General features: G+C 52.7%; 1 protein-coding gene across 1 annotated transcript; it reads left to right on the plus strand.

Annotated features, from left to right (window-relative positions):
* The first annotated feature begins 143 nt into the window (after window positions 1–143).
* On the plus strand, window positions 144–19,738 carry LOC129326428 (olfactory receptor 52E4-like). Its single transcript, XM_054974587.1, has 2 exons — window positions 144–265; window positions 18,772–19,738. The coding sequence occupies exons 1-2, from the start codon at window positions 144–146 to the stop codon at window positions 19,736–19,738; spliced, it is 1,089 nt and encodes a 362-aa protein (XP_054830562.1).
* Window positions 19,739–20,465: the final 727 nt, after the last annotated feature.

Below are 20,465 nucleotides of genomic sequence, written 5' to 3' on the forward strand. Positions count from 1 at the left end.
CAGGGGAAATGTTCTCCCAACTAGCCATTAGATCACGCTGCAGACTTGGAAGCGCTGGAGCCCCAAGGGACAGAAGGCAGCTATTTAGAGAAGGAGATAAACGGCTGAGAGGCCTGCTGGGGATCGCCAAGGTGATGCCATAAATGCGGCTTCCAGCTCAGCCAGGCAGCCTCACAGCCCCAGCCAGGATGCAGCTGCTGCCAGCCCCTCACCTGGGCATCCCCTTTGACCCCGAGGAGAAGTGGACAACCAGGATCCTCGCCAGGTGAGCCAGCAGGAGCCAGTAGCGTCTAGTCCCTGTCCTGATCAAAGCACCCCTGTGAGCTATTTCTTAGGACACCGCCCTATGTTCTGGGTAGCTCGCTCTCCTGAATAATTCAGTTTCGCATCGTTTGTGGAAAGGCAGGAGAAAGGGAGTTTTCCTGACCTCCTCAGGCAGGCTGTTCCATAAGGCGGGGGCTTCTACAGAGACAGCCGTGTGCAGCAGCTGTGGATTTTGTCCAATTGCAGGGTTGTGTCTGTAGACAGCTCTCTTCAAATGAGCGAAGTTGCCGTGGAAGAACATGTGGGGAGAGATGTTCACACAGATATGAGGTGCCAAAGCCATGGGCGTTGAATGTGCCCTTGAACTGTGCCCAGTAACTGATGGAAAGCCAATGGAGTGAGTGCAGAAGGGGAGTGTTATCCATGCTCCATCTGGCTCCTGAAAGTAAGTGAGCTGCAGCGTTCTGCACCAGCCGGAGTCTCCAAGTTGGCTTTGAGGGGAGACCTCTATAGAGTGCATTACGGTAGTCATAGAATCATAGAGCTGGAAGGGGCCATACAGACCTTCTGGTCCAACCCCCTGCCCAATGCAGGATCAGCCTAAAGCAGCCCTGACAAAGATTCATCCAGCCTTTTCTTGAAAACTGCCAGTGAGGGGGGGGGGGGCTCACCACCTCCCTAGGCAGCTGATTCTACCTTTGACCTACTCTGACTATGAAAAAGTTCTTCCTAATATCCAGCCGGTACCTTTGGGCATGTAATTTAAGCCCATTGCTTCGCGTCCTACCCTCTGCTGCCAACTGGAACAGCTCCTTGTCCTCCTCCAAATTACAGCCTTTCAAATACTTAAAGAGAGCAATCATGTACCCCCACAGAGCCAAGCTACAAGTAACGCTTTACACAGGTTGGACACTTGTCAGCTTCCCTCAGGTTTTGATGGGAAATGTAGGCGTCCTGGTTTTACAGCTTGGCTCTCCATTACAGCTGCAAGACCAGGATGTCTACATTTCCCATCAAAACTTGAGGGAAGCTGACAAGTGTCCAACTTGTGTCAGGCGTCACTTGTAGCTTAGCTCTGTCTCCTCTTCTCCAAACTAAACATTCCCAAGGCCCTCAGCCTTTCCTCGTAGGGCTCAGTCTCCAGACCCCTGATGATCCTCATCGCTCTCTTCTGCACCCTCTTGATTTTATCCACAAGTCTCAGTGTTACCATGGTGTGAATCTGGGGGGCCAGATCTAGCGTGTCAAGAGCGGGGGGGGGGGCATCTTCTAGGCTAGTCTGAGTTCTGAGAAGGCCTAGTTTGCAGCTGCATTCACTTGCTTCTCTAGCAGTAGCGCTGGGTCTAGTATAACCCCCAGGCTCTTAAGAGAGTCAGCCAGGGTCAACTGAAACCCACCAAAGGCCAGAAGCACAACGTCCTTCACCATCTCTGCTTTTGCAACCAGCGAGACTTCCGTCTTGCCTGGGTTCAAAGGAGTGGGGGGGGGGGACCCACAGATGTTGTTGTTACAGAGGCAAAGGAAGACTGACGTAACAAAATCTAGTGCGAGATAACTGATGTAGTAGAACGTTAGAGAGGCACAGCTGGAGATCAACATCTGTTGGATGGGGTGGGAGGGGCAGGATATGAGCACCTACAGCAAGTGAGGAGCACTTCAGGGGAGACCGAGGGATACGGCACTGGCAGCCTTCACAACCGGTGTGTCCCGAGGACTTCAGGTTGAAGCTGCTCCTCCCGTTCCCACTCGTGGTGGCCCCACATGCCAGGCTGCTCTCCAGCTCCTCTGTGCGTGTTAGAGAGACCAGGGAGGATTGGCATAATACAATCTAGTGCAAGGTAATATAATACAATAGGGAGGCACGTGGGGAGCCTGCAAGGACTTATGGGGGACATCTCATGTCCCCCTCCCACTACACTGCACTGGCTTTGGGGGGAGCTGCTGCTGAACAGTGGCAAGCAGCCGGGCCTGGATGAGTCATGCAAGTCATGTTGTATCTTGTTGCCTTCAGGGCCTGACCCCAATCAGTCCTCCCTCACAGGCCCAGACTGGGAAATGGCTCTGTTCCCTCCCCTTGTCTTTTACTGACTGAAACCAAGACTGGAATACCAGCTCAACTATTATGATTGCCTAGTGTTACCAGAACTGCTCTTTATTATAATGGGGAATTAGCTGTAGCAGTCTGTAACTATTAATATTAAGCGAGGATCATAACCTATGTTTACGGAGGTCCCGATCCCAGACACTCTAGTGAAAAAGAGGCAGACAACGAATAAATTCCAAACACGTGTATTGAGTGTAGCGTAAGCCTAGCTTGCACAATCATACAAGGAACACACAAGGTCTAAGAAATACAGAGTAGGAAATACAGAGACATTCGCATTAGCGGGTTCCCAACGATGGTAAGGGAAATACTCACAATCCTGGAGCGAAGCAGAGACACGGCAGCGAGGGTGGCCCAATGCCAGCACTGGGACCACAGACGGACAGCAAGGAGGTCTGGATAGGGAATGGCCGAGGCACCGAGTGGTCTGGGAGACCAGCTTAAATACCCCAAAACGTACCCTGGGGCTGGTGCTGTACTTGGTGGTTCTCACAGATTAAAACAAAGGGTCTAATGGGCTGCTGAATGGCGTGGATGGGCCACTTTGGTAATCAGATCGTGATAAGTGACACCTCAGGAAGAGGGGACAAAAGAGGGAGGGGGAAATCCAAGTGGGCTGAAAGGATGTTCCAGCGGACAGGGCTTGTCCTGATGTCATCAGCTCTGGAATGCGGAGGTTTCTTTGAGATGCATTCTCTAAGTGCTTGGGATGGTCGGCACTTAGTTCCTTCTCCGGGGCGGCTCCTAAGATATGCAGAGCGGGGCGAGGGGCTCTCGCTGCGGACATGGTGTGCCCGCTTCGCCGAAATGGCTTCTCAAAGCAGTCTTTTCCTCTGGGTCTTCTGGCTGCCTGAGAACATGGATGCCGGTTGGGCATAGCTGAGGCTGGTTTGCAGGCTGCCCGGTAGCGAGGGCAAGCTTGGCGACCGGCTCGCAGGAGGCTCCAGGCGGGAACTGACCAGGGAGCGCCTAGCCAGGCTCGCTGGAGGTTTCCCCGGCAGGCGCCCGGCTGCTAACAGCGGCTTGGGCCCATATGAGGCAGGCTTCCATGGAGGCAGGGGAAACAGCACTTTAAAACACAGTCCAAGGCAGGGAACAGGCACGGTCCGTGGCAGATGGCAATGCAGGCACGGGGCACACTTGTAACACAGTCCAAACACACACTGGAAATCCAGATACAGGTCTGGGCAGAGTTGCCCAGGAAAAGAGTCCTTTGTGCAGTTATCCAAACATGGAGTCAGGGAACTACACAGTCTATTGTAGCAGCAAGGCAATTGACACGCAGGCAGGAAACTGACACGTGTATTAACACACACACGTGCAAAGCAATCTTTGTGTAGCAATAAAACAGCAATGCAGGAAACTTTTACACAGTTCATAGCAGGCCTTAATGCAGGGGAGGGGGCCTACTTGGCAACAATTCCCCCCCCCTCGGAGACCCCGTGACGTCAGGCGCGTGGGTCTCCGAACTTGACTTCAAAGGCGAGGTGGTCGGCAATGTCCGGTGGTCGAGCTTCGAGCGAAGAAGGAGTGGGAAGGGAAGGGGGAGGAGGCGTCACTCAAAAATTTAGTTTGGAGAACCACCTAACCGAATAAGTGCAATTTAGATCAGCCAATGGGCTGCAGGTCTCTGGGTTCACACCAGGAGGTGTGCTAAGTGCAACCGTCAGAATAAATAGCAATAATTCATAAGTAATAGCAATTCATAGTGATATAAGCAGCAATGAGCAATTCATGTATACAAGCAGCAATAATTCATATCTGTGTACATTGATTAATTCATGGATGAAGGTAATTCATACGTAATTCATGATGGGTTAAAAGCATTAAAAACCAGGAGCAATTCATATACATGGATTAATTCATAGACATAAGATTAAAAGCAAAGGCAATTCATGGATACAATTCATGAATGTAAGAATAAAAGCAGGCTACTTCATAGGAAGTTAAAACAAAGCTCATAGGTGAGAGAATAATTCATATAAGAAAGTGCAAGTCAGGCATAGATCAATTCATAAAGGGTAGAGCAATTCATAGATGGTTAAAATCATAAATACATAGATATATATATGATTAAAAGCAATAAACCGGGAAGTTAAAACCAATAGATAAAGCAGCAACGATAAAAGCAAGTGCGAGGAAATAATTCATGAGGGTGAGCGGCGGAAGGGCTCATGGGGGCAGAAAAATAGACTTCGCAATTAAAACCCAAATCAATATGGCTGGATTAAAATCAAATTCATAGACTAGAACTGCCTCGGCGGAGGGAGTTGGGTTAAGAAGGCAATTCAAAAGGTTAAAATCAAATTCATCGGGATAAAGTTCATGGGCGCACTTGCAGTGGATAGAGGGAGGGACTAGTTCGGGGCTAAATTCATGGGAGTAAAATTCATAAGAAGCAATGGCAAGAACTTCATAAACCAACAGGGCAACAAAGATCACAGATGGCTCAGTCCGCAGTACAGCTGCTAGACTGGGTTGCATATTTACAAGAATAAGCAAGCTTAGTCCATGTGTTCCAAAACACACTTCCACCCCCCCTTGCTGTCCGCGTCAATCCGCAGGGCAGGGTCAGCAGGCGGCGAGAAGGGCTTCAGGCACACAGTTCTAGTCCTCATGGAGGTAGTTCCGCTGGCGGTCGTTCGCAGGCGGGCCGTGGGCTGGGAGGCGGGAAAATACGTCCCCCCCTAGTCCACAAGAGGGCCTCGGAGCGGTGTCCGGCAGCAGAGCGTCCATGGGGCCGGTGCAGGATCCGTACACATAGTAATAAACATAATCATAGTCCATACCGGCACAAGCAATAAAACAAACAAGGGCTGAAAACGGGGCGCCAAGAATAACCATTAGGGCAAGAGGAGGTCTGGATTGTAATGGTCCAAACGGTAAGACAGCTGGAGTTGCTGGAGCTGTCGGCGGCTCCAACAGCCCAAATAAAGTAATGAGGCACATAATAAAACTTGAAAGGCCAAAATCACAACGATCGGGTGCAGAGCCAAATTGTAAATTCCAGTGGCAGTGGGGCTCCAACCAAAGAGGGTCTCCCACCAGGAATGCTCGCCGGTGGTCTTAATCCGCTGGACAAGATCCAAAATCTCCTTTCCGTTGTGGGACACAACCAAAGCAGTGGTGTCCCCGTCCCTCTGGATGCTCTGGAGGGTGCGGTGGAGCTGCGGGTGGGCCAGGAGCTCGTGGATTAGCTCCAGACCGATGCCAAGGGAGACTGGCTTCACATAGCGATAGATGGAGGGTGCCACCAGGATCTCTTCTTGGGTCCAGACCGGTACCGTGTAGGTGAAGTCGCAGGCTGCCACCGAAGACAGGTTGCAGAAGCAGCGGTTGACTCCCGGGATCACGGGCTTGATCTGGAACGAATTCAGGATCACAAAGTCGCAGGCCGTTCGCACGCAGGCACATCCTTTCCCAAGGTAGACCACAGCGGAGCTGTTCTCCCGGACGACCTCGAAAGAGCACTCGTTGAGGGCGTCTACTTGCGGGGCTACACAGGGGTGATGAGGTGCAAAGGCTTGGTCCTGGCAAATGAAGCCGGTCTGGTCTCGATGCTGGCACCCTTGGAGGCTGACGAGCTGCCATCCGGTCGGGGTGAAGCGGGCCCAATGGTCGGGGTGGCGGGCGTAGAGGACTTCGGTGTCGCTGACTTGGAGTCCCAGAGGCACGACTGGATACACATGGAATGACTCGTGCGCACTGGCCGTTAATAAAAATAATTTAAGCTCCTGGGTGGTCGGTGAGAATGAGGAATTTACAAGAGACCACCAGGATTCAAGCTCCAGTTCTACGGGTGTCAATTTGGGCATAATCAATCTTTTAATTTCCAGGGGCAAGTGCCCGTCCGTGGCTTGCCGAATTAGCCCCATGGCCACAGCCTGATTTAATTGTTGGGCTTGCATACATGCCATGGCTATTGACATGTTGCGTTCCAAAGACTGTGTTCCTTTGAGCAGCAGAGAAAAATCTCTTTCAATTTGACTCTCCCAGTTAACTAAAATGGAGCTGATCTCGTGTTGCCCATTCGAAATGGAATTTAGGGACTGCACCACCGGTTTACCTAAGTCGGAGATGCTGGTCGTGACATGGGCAAACTTATTAGCGAGAGTCTCAATGTTGACCGAATCCATGATTGCTAAGCCTCCGGCTGCAGGAGCAGTCCAGTCGGCAATGCTTCGTCTGGCACGCGAGAGAGAAGGAGAGGGATCGATCCACAGTTGTAGCCATGCATTCCAACCCTTGCTACCGGCCTCCAGATAGGGAGCGCACTGCGGCAGCCTCTGGGTTACATTTAGCTCAGCTAAGTCTATGCGGATCTCTTTTAAAGACATTTGCGGGCGGACTAGAACTCTCTCTCGAATGTCAGTTTTTAAAACATGGGAGCCCACTATATGCGTGCCGCCTTGGCTTAATTGTTCATTGCTAGCAATCAAAGGGTCAATTTGGATGGCGTGGGTCTCCTGGGTCCGGATCAGCAGGGAATAATTGCCTGGTTCGTGAGTCAAGTTTACAAAGAGCAGCCCAAGCCGGTGAAATTTCTCTACTAGGGGCTTGGTTTGGCATTCTGGCGTCTGTTGAACCAGTATCCAATCGGGTGGGCCGTGTTTGGCTAGGTCTTTCTCTTTTACAATCCAGGTCAGGTTCTCCCAGCGTTCTATAGCAAAGGAGAGAGCTGCGCCTGAAGGGGGCGTGATAATGACTGATGCAGACTCAGTGGTAGTGGTGCCTAGTAGGATGGTCATTCTAAAGGGGTCTCCTGCCTTCCATACTGCGGCCGACACTAGAATAACTTCACAGTATGGTCCAAAAGCCTCAGTGACAAATGGCGAGGTTTCGAAATTGGCAGGGGTGGTATATTTGTCTACCACCGGGACTGCGGTGGGGGCTGGCCTGATGCGGGGGAGAAACATACATGGAATCGGAGCGAGTGGTGACACTGTGTCGGTAGGCGAGTAACATATTAATTCTTGGGACATGGTTTTCACTCTCACACATAAAATAACAAGCTCTGGGGGTCGGATCCACTGCTCTTCGCAACTGCGGAAGTTTGTGCGATCCGTGGGGGTGGTCATATTAATCTGCTGCACAACCTTGCAGACCATCATTTCATTTCCTGCCAGGGTGTATTGATACATCTCCAGTGGGGGTAGGGCATTAATTTGGACGGGCGTCCCTCTATTAGGGTGCCTGCCAGCACGAGCAAACACAGAGTGGCCAGGTGCCTCATCTCCCGGCCTTCCTTTCCTTTCTGTAGTGAAAATGTCCTGGGGAGACCTGCGGATATAAGTACAGGTTCCCTGAGTTTCTTGCAGCAAAATAAAATAAAGTGAAGCAGGGAAAAAGAGGGAGGGCATTTTTCTGCCAGCACTGTATGTTAAGCGGGGTTCGAACGAGAAGTCCCAGGGGCACTAAGCGAGCCTTCCAGCTTGTTGCTCTGGGGAACTCCTGTGCGGAGGCTTCTTTCTAAAGCGTGTATATTTCAGGGGGGACGTCTTTGCGTCGGGCAAGGGTCGGCTGTACGTCAGGCGGGATTATGCAAACTCGCCCCAGGGGTCCCTGGGTGCCTAGACTATGTGGCCTTCAGGTGCACCTTGCTCGGTGGCGGGCTGTTTCTATTTTGCGGGCTGAGAGCTATCGGTCCGGCTCGGCCTGGCCTTGCCGCTTTAAAAGGGAAAAAAACTAGAGAGCGGTATCCAGTAGCTATAAGGGTTGCTGCAGACGGGGGCCCTCGCTGTAATTTTCAAAAATAGGCCTTCGTCATATGTTTGCAGGACAAGCAATTTTTGGAGGGACTCCCTCGGGAGGCCCCATTTTCTGGTTTAAAAAAAAAAGGGTACACCGGGCAAAAAGAAAAATATACTGAGCAAAAGAAAAATGCACTGAGCAAAAAGAAAAACACACGGAGCAAGAAGCATACGGGTGTGGGGTGCTTTTAGGTTGCCCTTACTTGGGGTGCCTGGCAGGGCTTCATTATATCTTCACTATGTCTCCCCCCCTTCTTTTCCCTTATACGGTACGGGCAAGGGAAAAGATTACATCGGACGGGGTGGGCGGCTGCTGGCGGAAAGGGCCGAAGTGGAGCCGAAGGTGCTCGGCGGCGTTTATCGAAAAGCGGCGGAGGCGGCCGAGATCTGCCGGCGCCACTGGGTCTGGGTTATTCGGGGGTCATCTTGGCGCGGGGGATCCTGGCTATGTAAATGAGGCACGCTGCCCCTTGTGCGTAGCGAACGCACCTCAATAACATATTCCAGAGGTAACATATTTACAGAATACTGGCGGGTCTCTTACCTTTGCACTAAAGTGTACTAACTGGTGGCGCCGTATAGCAACTCACCATGACGAGTATGAGCATTAGTAAAAGAGGGGGTTGACGGGCTGGACGGGGGTTTCCTTCAGGGGAGGCACGGCCCTCAAAGCCAAAGCCGACCATCATGCGAAAGCGTGGGTCTGGCAGGTGAGACCCCGAATCTACGTAGATGCGGGATCTTCACCAGCACGGCGGGTGATATATTTTCGAATACAGGGATCACCTTTTTTGGTGGTTCCACTATGTTCGAAAGAATGTATGCACCTTTGGGCTAAAGCCTCTCCAACCACTTTCACACACAGCAAATCTCTTTTGCCTGTGCAATTTTTTTTCCGAACATGCGGCTTACAATCCAATTAAGAATCACTCTCGGTGGTGGTCCTATTTGGCTTTGGTTGCCGTGTCTTCCCCAAGGGTCCCAACTGTGGGGCCCGCCTACTGAAGTTAAAGAATAGAACTGGAAAAACTTTTGACATTCACACCTATATCTACATATTCTACTGTTTCTTTTATACTAAGGCTATAAAGGTCTGGTCTAAGGGGACACAGGGTATCTCTGGCCCAGGGTGAAGGGATATCTGGCGAATCACTGGGCAGAGGGGGGCTGGGCTGGTGGCGGCTCCCCCAGGATCATACACAGGAGGGGCAGTTTGCAGCGGCTTCCCTTTCCATTCTTTTAACTGAGAGGCGTGAAAGTATTTTAGCCACGTGCCTCCTGTCTTTCTCTGGATAGCTATCTGATAGACGGCTGGGGAGACTCTTTTCGTGATGGGGACTGGGCCTTGCCATTTGGCTGCTAGTGAATGCGCCTTTTGCGAGAACTTTCTGTACAGAACGAGCTGTCCTTCCTCCCACTGCCTGGGGTTCCTGACCCATCCTAATTTGCGGTCCATATCTTTCTGAGCGGTGCCCAACTTCTGGGCCACTTGCATGTGGACAGCGTGTATGGATGAGAGCAGATCCTGGACCCAGGCGTCATTAATCACTACGGGCTGCATATCAGAAGGGAGCTGCGTATCTAGCCAGAAGGCTTCCGGGAGCTGCATTCTTCGCCCTGTCATTACCATATGGGGTGTGAGCCCGTGAACTGCGGTGGTACCTCTGATGGCCATTAGGATTATGGGGAGTTTTTCATCCCAGTCTCTCCCGGAGGAGCGAACCATTTTGCGGAGAGCCTCCTTGAGGGTCCGGTTGGTTCTTTCTATGGCGCCCGAAGCTTGAGGGTGGCCGGCTATGTGGAAGCGTTGCTGGATGCCTAGCGCCTTGCAAAGTTCCTGTGTGACTTCTCCAATGAAGTGTGAGCCTAAATCAGAGTCCATGACTCTCACAATGCCCCATCGCGAAAAAACATTGTTGAATAGTAGTTTGGCTGTGGTGGCTGCATTGTTGCGCTTGCACGGAAACGCTTCGACCCATTTGCTGAAGGGGTCTATGACAGTGAGGCAGTAGCGATTGCCGCGCGGAGTGGGGGGAAGGGGGCCGATAAAGTCAATCTGTATGCGAGCCCAGGGTCCGTCAATTCTCTGATGCTGGAGGGGAGCTCTAGGTCCGGTGGGGTCTGCATTGACCATAGCGCAGGACAGACAGTTGTCTACCCATTGCGCTACTTCGGTGCGCATGCCAGGCCACCATCCAACCTCTTTTACCCTTTCCAGAGTCAGGTCCTTGCCTCGGTGTCCCTGCTCGTGGACAAACTGAATTAAGTCAGCCCTAACTTCCAATGGCACTACCCAGTGGCGTTCGCCGGCTGCATCTACTGCCCAAACTATGCCTTCCTCTTCTCGGATCATTAGTCTTCCTGTCTGATCTCTTCCTGCGGTTAGGAGGTCAGCTACTTCTGGGTCAGATAGCTGCAGTTGCTCTAGGTCTAGTGTTCCCGTAGTTCCCTGAGCCTGGCTGCGGGCTTGTGCGCGGGTGGTGACAGGGTGTAAGGGGCAATCGGTAGCTGGTTCCGGTAGGGGAGCATTTTCAGTGGCGGCTGCCTTGGCTGCGAGGTCTGCCTGGTCATTCCAATAAGCGGTCTCTGAGTTTGTCTTCTGGTGTCCCTTGACATGGGTAACCTGCGTTGGGCCTGAGCGGGACTGAAGGAGTGCTGCTACTTGCTGCCATAGCTGTAGGTGGGCTACGGGTTTCCCATCACTTGCTCTCCACCCCTGATTCTGCCACACCGGGAGCCAGACCGTGGCGGCTTTGGCCGTCCAATCCGAGTCTGTGTAAATGGCAAGCGGGCTTTCTGGGGGCTCAAACTCAAGCACTGCCAGAAGCGCTTGCACCTCAGCCGCTTGGCTGGAATGGGGGCGGGCTGGACCTTTGAGAGTATGGGCGTCGCTCACTCGCACGGCGCCGTAGCCTGTCCGAGGGGAGCCTCCAACGTGAAAGGAGGAGCCGTCACAGAACCAGCATGTGAAGCCGTTCTGTCGGGCTTCCTCTAGCGGGACTCCCCAAGTGACTGGCCAAACAACCTGCGGTGGCGGGTCCAGGGGGCACTCGTGCTCGGTCCCGGTCACTAACAGGCCATAGGGGGCTGGTGGCTCGGTGGTTTCCTTTTTAAATTCTACTCCGCGGTTGACCAGGGCCAGGGTCCACTGCGCTATGCGGGCGTTTGAGACTTGTCCGTCTTGTATTTTTCCCGACAGGATATATTTGAGAGGCGTGTGAGTGGTCTGAACTATTGTACGTGACCCTCCTATGATAAATTCCCAATGGGTCAGACTCCAAACTAGAGCAAGGCAAGTCTTTTCGCATGGGCTGAACTTGGTCTCTACTGCGGTTAGGTTGCGAGAGGCATAGGCTACTACTCTAGCGGTTCCCGCTTGCTGCTGGGTGAGCGTGGCTCCTATGCTCTTGTCTGACACTGCTAACTGAATAAAGAACGGCTGGGTGACATCTGGATGGGCTAGGGCCGGGGCTGCGGCCAGACTGCGCTTCAGCTCGGCTAAGGCTGTCTGTTGCTCCGGTCCCCACTCCCAGGGGGTGTTCTTCTTGAGGAGAGCATAAAGGGGGCGAGCCTTGTCTGCAAAGGACTCGATGAAGTCTCGGGAAAAGTTAAAAGTTCCTAGAAGGGCTCTGAGGGAGGGGACATCGGTGGGTGCAGGCAGCTTGGAAATGACCTCCATTCGCTGGGCGTCCGGGGTGCGACCCTCGGGTCCCAGGGTCAGACCCAGGTACTTGACGCTGGTCTGAACCAATTGGGCCTTTTCCCTGCTAGCCTTGAACCCAGTCTCGCGGAGGAGTTCCAGGACTTCCCTGGTGATCTGGCGGGCTAATTCTTCCGTGGGGGCGTGGACCAAAATGTCATCCACGTAGCTCAGTACGTGGGGCCTCGAGGAGGGTTGGAGGCGTTCCCACATCTGAACTACATGGGCATGACAAATACTGGGGCTGGAGTGGAATCCCTGGGGTATCCGCTTGAATGCGTATTGCTGCCCGCGGAAAGTGAACGCGAACTTGTACCAGCAAGACTCATGCAACCGGATGGAGTGGAAAGCGTTGGCCAGGTCTATGACCGAGTAGAACCGGGACCCAGCGGCAATGGCCGTTAGGATCTCATTGTACTTGGCCACAACCGGGGCAACTGGAGGGGTGGTGGCATTCAGGGCACGGAAGTCGACCGTCATTCTCCAGGTCACTCCATCTGCTTTTAGAACTGGCCACAATGGGGCGTTGCAGATGGACTGCATCGGGAGTATGACGTCCCACTCAAGGAGTCCTTCTATAGTCTTGGCTATCCCTGCCTCAGCTTCTGCTGGGTACTTGTACTGTCGTTGGGGAGGGGGGTCCTTTCCTTCAATCAGGACGCAGGCGCCCTTCACTATCCCACACTCGGCCTTGTCTGTCACCCACACTTCGGGAAAGTCCTGAACCCAGGGGTCTCCTGTGATGGGGGCGAGAGGAAGGGGGGCCTTAAGGGCTGCGCACCGATGGATTGCATTGACGAAGTCTGGGCCTCCTGGGATGCGCCACAGGAGCCCATTTGCTAGGTCAATGGTCAGTCCCTCGGCACGGAAAAATGGCATGCCCAAAAGTCCATCATCTTCTCCCCAGTTTGCGCATGCCGAAATCCTGGTGGTCAGGTTCCCAACGGAGAGGGGGATATCCTGCCAGACCTGGGATTCCTGCATGCCGCCTCCAAAACCGGCGAGTTGCATGGTTGTGGGGGTCTGGGTGCCCTTCGTGACTAAGGTGGGCCGGAGTATATTAAGTGAAGCTCCGGTATCTATGAGGAGAGTGGCAGGCTTCTTCTTTTCCCCGGGAGTCCCGATCCCTGCCTTTACTGTCGGTCTCCCCCATGTGTCCGGCTTTAGTTTGGCAACTATGCCCACGGAGGGAGACTGGGACTCGGGGCAACCCTATTCTGATCCTGCACACTGGTCAGTGGAAGCGACGCTTCCTCTAAAGGGGTTGTTGGGGCTCGGGCGTTCCCGGACCGCAGCTATCGGGGGACTCGAGAAGGGAGGGTCAGGCGGTAAAGGGGGCGCTGACGGAGGTACTGGGGGCTGTTGCTGGTCTTCCCACTCCATGATCGCCTTCATCAGAACGGACGTGGGCTTTCCGTCAAATAGCTCCATGTTCGCTCCAATGTTTTTGAGGCGCATCCAAAGTTCCCACCGGAGGGGGTCCCTGGACTGGGGCGTGCTGCCGCGGTCCCGGTAGCCCTCGTGGTCGCCCTGCGATGCTCCCCAAGCGTTAGACTGATCTGGAGGTGGGTAGACCTGATGGTTGTACGGGTGCGATGCTCGCGAGTGAGAAGGGGCTATGGGTGCATCCTGTAGTCGGGGCTCGTGGGGTCCCTGCTGGGAGGAGGAGCTGTAACTCGGGGCGGGCGCAAAGGAAACTCCTGGACGGTAGTCCCTTGGTCCTCTTCCCCGGTTAAAGCTACTGCTCCTTCCCCTCAGGATCCCTCCCCTTGCCTCCGGGTACGGGCTGCGTCCCTGCGGTCGGTACTGAGAGTGGGGGCCATGATTGGCATAGGTGACTGCACTTATCGGCTCGCTCTCCTTTCTACGAGAGGCCGGGGACTTCACATGGCGGATGGCGCCGGTCTCTCGCAACAGGCCAGCAATGCTCCTGATGCGGGATTCCAGCTCTCCCCATGTAATGCTCCCGGGCTCAACTCCTGCTAGGGCTAGGCGAGTGGTGCTGTTGAGTCCATCTATAACTGCCCTCCTAAATTCTAAGTCATCGAAGTCCGGCATGTCGCTCAAATCTAAATCTACCTCGTCTGCTAGTTCGGCTAGGAGCTGTTTCCTGGCTAAATATGCCTCTGGATCCTCTCCGGGTTTTTGAGACTCTGCAATGTATAAGGCCTTCAAGCTCTTGGTAGGCCAAAGGAAGGCACACAACTCTTTCATGGCACCATACTGACTGCGAGTGGCTAGTCTCCGGTTAGAAATATATGCGTTGAGGGAGGTGACTATTTCGGGGCTGGCACAATGGCGGGCCAGCTGAGCTACATCGGAGCCACTGGCGGAGGGCTGGGACATGGTCACGTGAGCAAACCATTGTATAGCTGAGTCTCGGTTCAGGGGTCCCATGCGGTCCGCTATGGCTTGGAGCTCATCGGGCCTCCAATTGCGGGTTTCCTTAACTATTCGGTCTGTCTTCCTGCCGTCCTCGTCTGTGGAGACAATTTCTTTGGTAGCTATCGGATGGAGGGGCTGTGGAGCTTCCTCGGGCTGGGGCGAAGGAGGTGACCAACTGTCGGTACTACCTTCGGGGAGGGCCAAGAGGGCTGCGGGATGCACGGCGGAGATTACGGCCTGCTGCATCCCCAGGTGCTGTTTTAGGGCCTCTAGCTCCCTCTTACAGGCGGAGTGGTCCGCAGAAGCTACCTTGGAGTGATTGTGCTCTGCCATGAACTGGGCGGCATGGGTTAGTTTAGCGATTCTTTCCTGTCCCTCGATTATTGCATGCTCAGCCATATCGGCACGAGCGGAGGCCGCTTCAGCCTTGTGCTGGGCGTCCTGAAGGGCAGTGGTTAATCCTTGTTTTTCCAATATGAAATTGACGCGTTCAGCGCGCCACTCAACTGCTTTCTCCTCATGGTCTCTCTCCTGTTCGACGAGTTTGGCCCTGAGACTCTGGATTTCTAGGTGCAGGGCGTCCTGTTCTCTCTTCGCTTTTTCCTCTAGCTCCTTCCTTTCTTTGTCTTGGGCCAATCTGAGCCTCTCTATTTCCTGCTCACTATCTTCCTGCGCTATCTGCAATTTATTTATCAGGGACACGCTGTCCTGTAAGGCAGTGAAAAGTGCCCAAGCTCCGTATCTGTCCTTCTTGCTCGACTTGGGCTTCTCTTTTTCACAAAAATCTTGGAAGGCACTTCTGACTATCTGGAGCGGGTCAGGTCCCTTGAAGGAACCGGCTTCCCAAGGGCAATCTCCCTTCTTAACTAGCCACTTCTCCAGGCGGGGCACGGTGGGGTTTGCCCGGTACATTTTACTTTCGTTTAAGGCTGACCTCGGGGGAGGTTAAAGAGTGGATCAGCGACACCAGGGGTGGGGCGATTAAAGCTGCTCAAGGGTTTTAACAACTTCTTCCTCTCTATGTCCCTTTTGGGAGGTTTATCCTTCCCTCAGGTCCTCAAGGGTTTTTACCAGGGGGTTTTAAGGTCCTACTTTTAGGGTCACAAGGGTATTTCTAAGGGTCCTACACTCTGTTCTTCTCCACCGGGGGAGAAGGAAAATTCCTATTCCCGTTTCAAGCTTGCCTACAAGCCACGGGACCAGGAAAAGTTTACTGGCTCAGAGGGTGCTCCCAAGCTCTCTAAGCCCAAGAACTAAAACGCTCAGTGCTCCCAAGCCTCTGCTCAGAAGCCAAAGCTCAGGGGTCTCCCAAGCCTACGTGCTCAGAAAACCAAGAAGTGTTCCCAAGCCTCTGCTCGGAAACTGAAGTGCTCCCAAGCCTCTGCTTAGAAGCTGCAATTAAGGGGTCTCCCAAGCCTCTGCTCAGAAGCTACAAATGCTCTCAAGCTCTCTGCCCAAGAACTAAACTCAAAAAGTCCCCAGGCCTCGTGCTCAGAGACAAACGGTTAAACTGTCTCCAAGCCAAGACCAAAAGACTGAAAGCGCTCAAGGACTGCCTCTGCACGTCCCCAAGCAAAAGTGCCCAGGAGTAAAGCTTACTGTACTCCCAAGCGGAAAAAGCGCTCGAGAGTTCTAACAACTCCCAAGCAGGGTGCGCCCACGAGTCTGACTTAAAACTCGCAAGCGGAAAGGCGCCCAAGAGTCTACCTTAAAACTCTTAAGCACGGTGCGGCCGGCTGCCGCGGGGCTTCAGGAACCTGGCTTTAGATTCCCAAAGCTAACTGAACAAACGGACTATCGATCCCTTCACGTTTCCTCCGCAGCGGGGATTGAAGCCTAAGTGCTGGCAGGAACGGGGTTTGGACGGACTTAGGAGAGACGGGGGAGGGCGGAAGAGAATTTTATATGTGCTGCTTCAGGAAGTATATATATGCGTATATATCTAGAGCCTACTTCTGGGATCCCACCCACATAGACGCGTTTAGGCGGCCCGGAAGGTGGCCAGGAACTTCACCAGTTCAGAGGTCCTCACCCACAGTACACCGGTTATAACGGCTGGAGGGCCTCGCGGTGCACCACAAAAGGCAAGTAGTCCAAAGCTGGCTGAAGGAGGAAATGGGGAAAAGCCAACCCACAAGATAGAAATGCTCACTAGAGCCACACACACTCACACTTTTAATTCCCTGAGCTAAAATTGCGCTCTTTACACTGAGGTCTGGAAAATTTTCCTCTAAGTCAGTTCGCTGAAGACACGCGTGTCGACTCACGTGTATTCACACGAACCGGGTTATGCCCGCATATTCTCCACCAGTAAACTGTTACCAGAACTGCTCTTTATTATAATGGGGAATTAGCTGTAGCAGTCTGTAACTATTAATATTAAGCGAGGATCATAACCTATGTTTACGGAGGTCCCGATCCCAGACACTCTAGTGAAAAAGAGGCAGACAACGAATAAATTCCAAACACGTGTATTGAGTGTAGCGTAAGCCTAGCTTGCACAATCATACAAGGAACACACAAGGTCTAAGAAATACAGAGTAGGAAATACAGAGACATTCGCATTAGCGGGTTCCCAACGATGGTAAGGGAAATACTCACAATCCTGGAGCGAAGCAGAGACACGGCAGCGAGGGTGGCCCAATGCCAGCACTGGGACCACAGACGGACAGCAAGGAGGTCTGGATAGGGAATGGCCGAGGCACCGAGTGGTCTGGGAGACCAGCTTAAATACCCCAAAACGTACCCTGGGGCTGGTGCTGTACTTGGTGGTTCTCACAGATTAAAACAAAGGGTCTAATGGGCTGCTGAATGGCGTGGATGGGCCACTTTGGTAATCAGATCGTGATAAGTGACACCTCAGGAAGAGGGGACAAAAGAGGGAGGGGGAAATCCAAGTGGGCTGAAAGGATGTTCCAGCGGACAGGGCTTGTCCTGATGTCATCAGCTCTGGAATGCGGAGGTTTCTTTGAGATGCATTCTCTAAGTGCTTGGGATGGTCGGCACTTAGTTCCTTCTCCGGGGCGGCTCCTAAGATATGCAGAGCGGGGCGAGGGGCTCTCGCTGCGGACATGGTGTGCCCGCTTCGCCGAAATGGCTTCTCAAAGCAGTCTTTTCCTCTGGGTCTTCTGGCTGCCTGAGAACATGGATGCCGGTTGGGCATAGCTGAGGCTGGTTTGCAGGCTGCCCGGTAGCGAGGGCAAGCTTGGCGACCGGCTCGCGGGAGGCTCCAGGCGGGAACTGACCAGGGAGCGCCTAGCCAGGCTCGCTGGAGGTTTCCCCGGCAGGCGCCCGGCTGCTAACAGCGGCTTGGGCCCATATGAGGCAGGCTTCCATGGAGGCAGGGGAAACAGCACTTTAAAACACAGTCCAAGGCAGGGAACAGGCACGGTCCATGGCAGATGGCAATGCAGGCACGGGGCACACTTGTAACACAGTCCAAACACACACTGGAAATCCAGATACAGGTCTGGGCAGAGTTGCCCAGGAAAAGAGTCCTTTGTGCAGTTATCCAAACATGGAGTCAGGGAACTACACAGTCTATTGTAGCAGCAAGGCAATTGACACGCAGGCAGGAAACTGACACGTGTATTAACACACACACGTGCAAAGCAATCTTTGTGTAGCAATAAAACAGCAATGCAGGAAACTTTAACACAGTTCATAGCAGGCCTTAAAGCAGGGGAGGGGGCCTACTTGGCAACACTAGCAACAGTCACTGAGAGAATCTGTTTATTAAAGCTACAGCTGCTCCTTTTATCATTTTGGGGTTTTTTTCCCCCAGATTTTATATTTTTCTGCAAACTTGGGACATATTTCAAGTGTGAAGGAAGTTCTGCCTTGTCCATTCATGGTTCCAGTCTCCAGATTTAAGTATCCTCAGATCAGGGCCACTTGACTATTAGTATATAAGATAGCTGATGATCAACATCCTTAGGAAGGGGTAGAAGAGGCAAAATATAAGCATCTATAGTGCGAGATTTATGCGAGCTGAAGAGAAACCCGAGTGCATCTATAGTGAGTGAGGAATACTTCAGGAGAGACCAAGAGACCGCACAAATAGTCATCACAACAACCACAGTCCTGAGGATTACGTGTTGAAGATGCTCCACCTGTTCCACTGGTGGCCCCACTTGCCAGGCAGGACTCCGAGGTAGATGGATCCTGAGTTGTCTGGCAAAGGAAGGCAGGCAGGCAGGCAGGACGGACAGATGGACGGACAGGACAGGTGGGCAGCCAGACAAGGAAGGAAGAGAAGGAGAGGGAGAATTGGGTGGTGATTTCATCTCACATTATATGATGTGCAACAGCCTCGCTTTTCAAAAAAAGGCAATAAATAAATTACTTGACTGGAGTGAGTTGGTTTGTAATGTATACATTGCTGCATGCTTAAGTATGGGGTGAGACCTCCACTAGCCCTCAAATTGTGCCAGAGGAGGGACTAAAGTTTGAAACACGTGGGGCATCAAGTTTCTAAAATGAATATATTTTCAGTTCTCCATTGTGGGTGGACCCCCCCCCCCGCTACTCACTCCACCATCCTTTTTCTTTCCGTTTTCGGGTTACAGGAGATTTCCACTGTTCAACAGCACCCCTTCCTATCCTCCCACATTCATCCTGCTGGGAGTCCCTGGGCTGCAATCTGTACACTCCTGGCTCTCCATCCCTTTCTGTGCTGGGTACCTCATTGCACTCCTGGGGAATTTCACCATCCTCTTCATCGTGAAGACAGAGGCCAGCCTCCACCAGCCCATGTTCTATTTCCTCTCTGTGCTCTCGATCATCGATCTGGGCCTGTCCACCTCCACCCTGCCCAAGATGCTGGCCATCTTCTGGTTTGGCCTGGGGGAGATCAGCTTTGGGGCCTGCCTGACCCAGATGTTCTTCATCCACTCCTTCACGGGCATGGAATCGGTTGTGCTGGTAGCCATGGCCTTTGACAGATATGTTGCCATCTGTCACCCCCTGAGATACACCACAATCTTAACGAAGAGCCGTATAGCCTGGATGTGTGCTACAGTTGTGCTGAGAACGTTCATCCTTGTTTTTCCCATTGCTTTGCTGACCCTGCGCTTGCCTTTCTGCAGTGGCAGGATCAATATTGGCCACACTTACTGTGAGCACATGGGCATCGCCAAGCTCTCCTGTGCCGACATCAGGATCAATATGGTCTATGGCTTGTTTACTATCTCTTTCCTTTTTTTGGATGTGGTCTTGATCCTTTTGTCCTATGTGCAAATCCTTCGCACTGTTTTCCGGCTGCCCTCCAAGGAGGCCCGGCTGAAATCCCTGGGCACCTGTGGCTCCCACGTGGCTGTGATTTTTGTGTTCTACACACCAGCGTTCTTCTCCTTCCTCACCCACCGCTTTGGCCGAAACATCCCCCGTTATGCCCACATCCTCATCGCCAATCTCTACGTGATTCTTCCCCCAGTGCTCAACCCGATCATTTATGGGGTGAGGACGAGAGAGATCCGCAGGAGAATAGCCGAAGCTCTGTGGCACAAGGGGCACGTTTTTTTAAGGTTATCCTGATTCTCGTAAAAAAGAGGGTATAGCAACATTCACAGGTAAGGAATTTGTTGAACCTTTGCCTTTTGTAGAAAACAGCTCCTCAGGGTTTGTGGCATTTTCATGAGGTGAATTTTGCAGGGCTTCCAGCTCTATGTTGGGAAATACCTGGAGATTTGGGAGTGGTGGCTGGGGAGGGCTATGTTTGAGGAGGGGAGAGGCTTCTGTGTTCAGAGTGTCTTGAGTGTGCTTTTATTCCCAAAGTAGCTTACAACGTTGTTCCACGCTCCTACATTTTATCCTCACAACAACCACCCTGTTTGGTAAGCTAGGCCGAGAGTGAGTGACTGCTGCAGTGACATCAAGCCAGCTTCCATGGGGTGGCAGAACGCAGTTGCCCAAGGATCTAGCCTGACGCCCTAACCGCTACTCCACACAGTCAAAGGGCAGCCAAGCACTCCTTATTCCCTCGGCCTTCTCAACACTTTTTCCTCCTCTTGGTCTGGACTGTCCCTGCAGCTGTTTTTTTCCGGAAAGGAACTATGTCTCAGCCGCTTCCTGAATCTTTGTTCTCTCCGACCAAGCCATTTGCCTCTTCTCCGCCTTTTCTCCATGCTAATGCTGCATGAAACTGGGTTAAACATCAAATAGTACAAATATTGAGATCTACAGAAGAAACACTATGGTCACAAATTCTAGATCCACTACACTCTCTGACGAAGAGAACTTGATTCTCGAAAGCTTATGCTAC

The sequence above is a fragment of the Eublepharis macularius genome, chromosome 3 (assembly GCF_028583425.1).
Source record: "Eublepharis macularius isolate TG4126 chromosome 3, MPM_Emac_v1.0, whole genome shotgun sequence".
NCBI classification, from domain to species: domain Eukaryota; kingdom Metazoa; phylum Chordata; class Lepidosauria; order Squamata; family Eublepharidae; genus Eublepharis; species Eublepharis macularius.

Excerpts from the sequence above, each read along its gene's own strand:
- LOC129326428 (XM_054974587.1), top strand. The coding sequence starts at position 144 with ATGCGGCTTCCAGCTCAGCCAGGCAGCCTCACAGCCCCAGCCAGGATG. Across the intron at positions 266-18,771 it reads ACAACCAGGATCCTCGCCAG|GAGATTTCCACTGTTCAACA; the intron begins GTGAGCCAGCAG and ends TTCGGGTTACAG.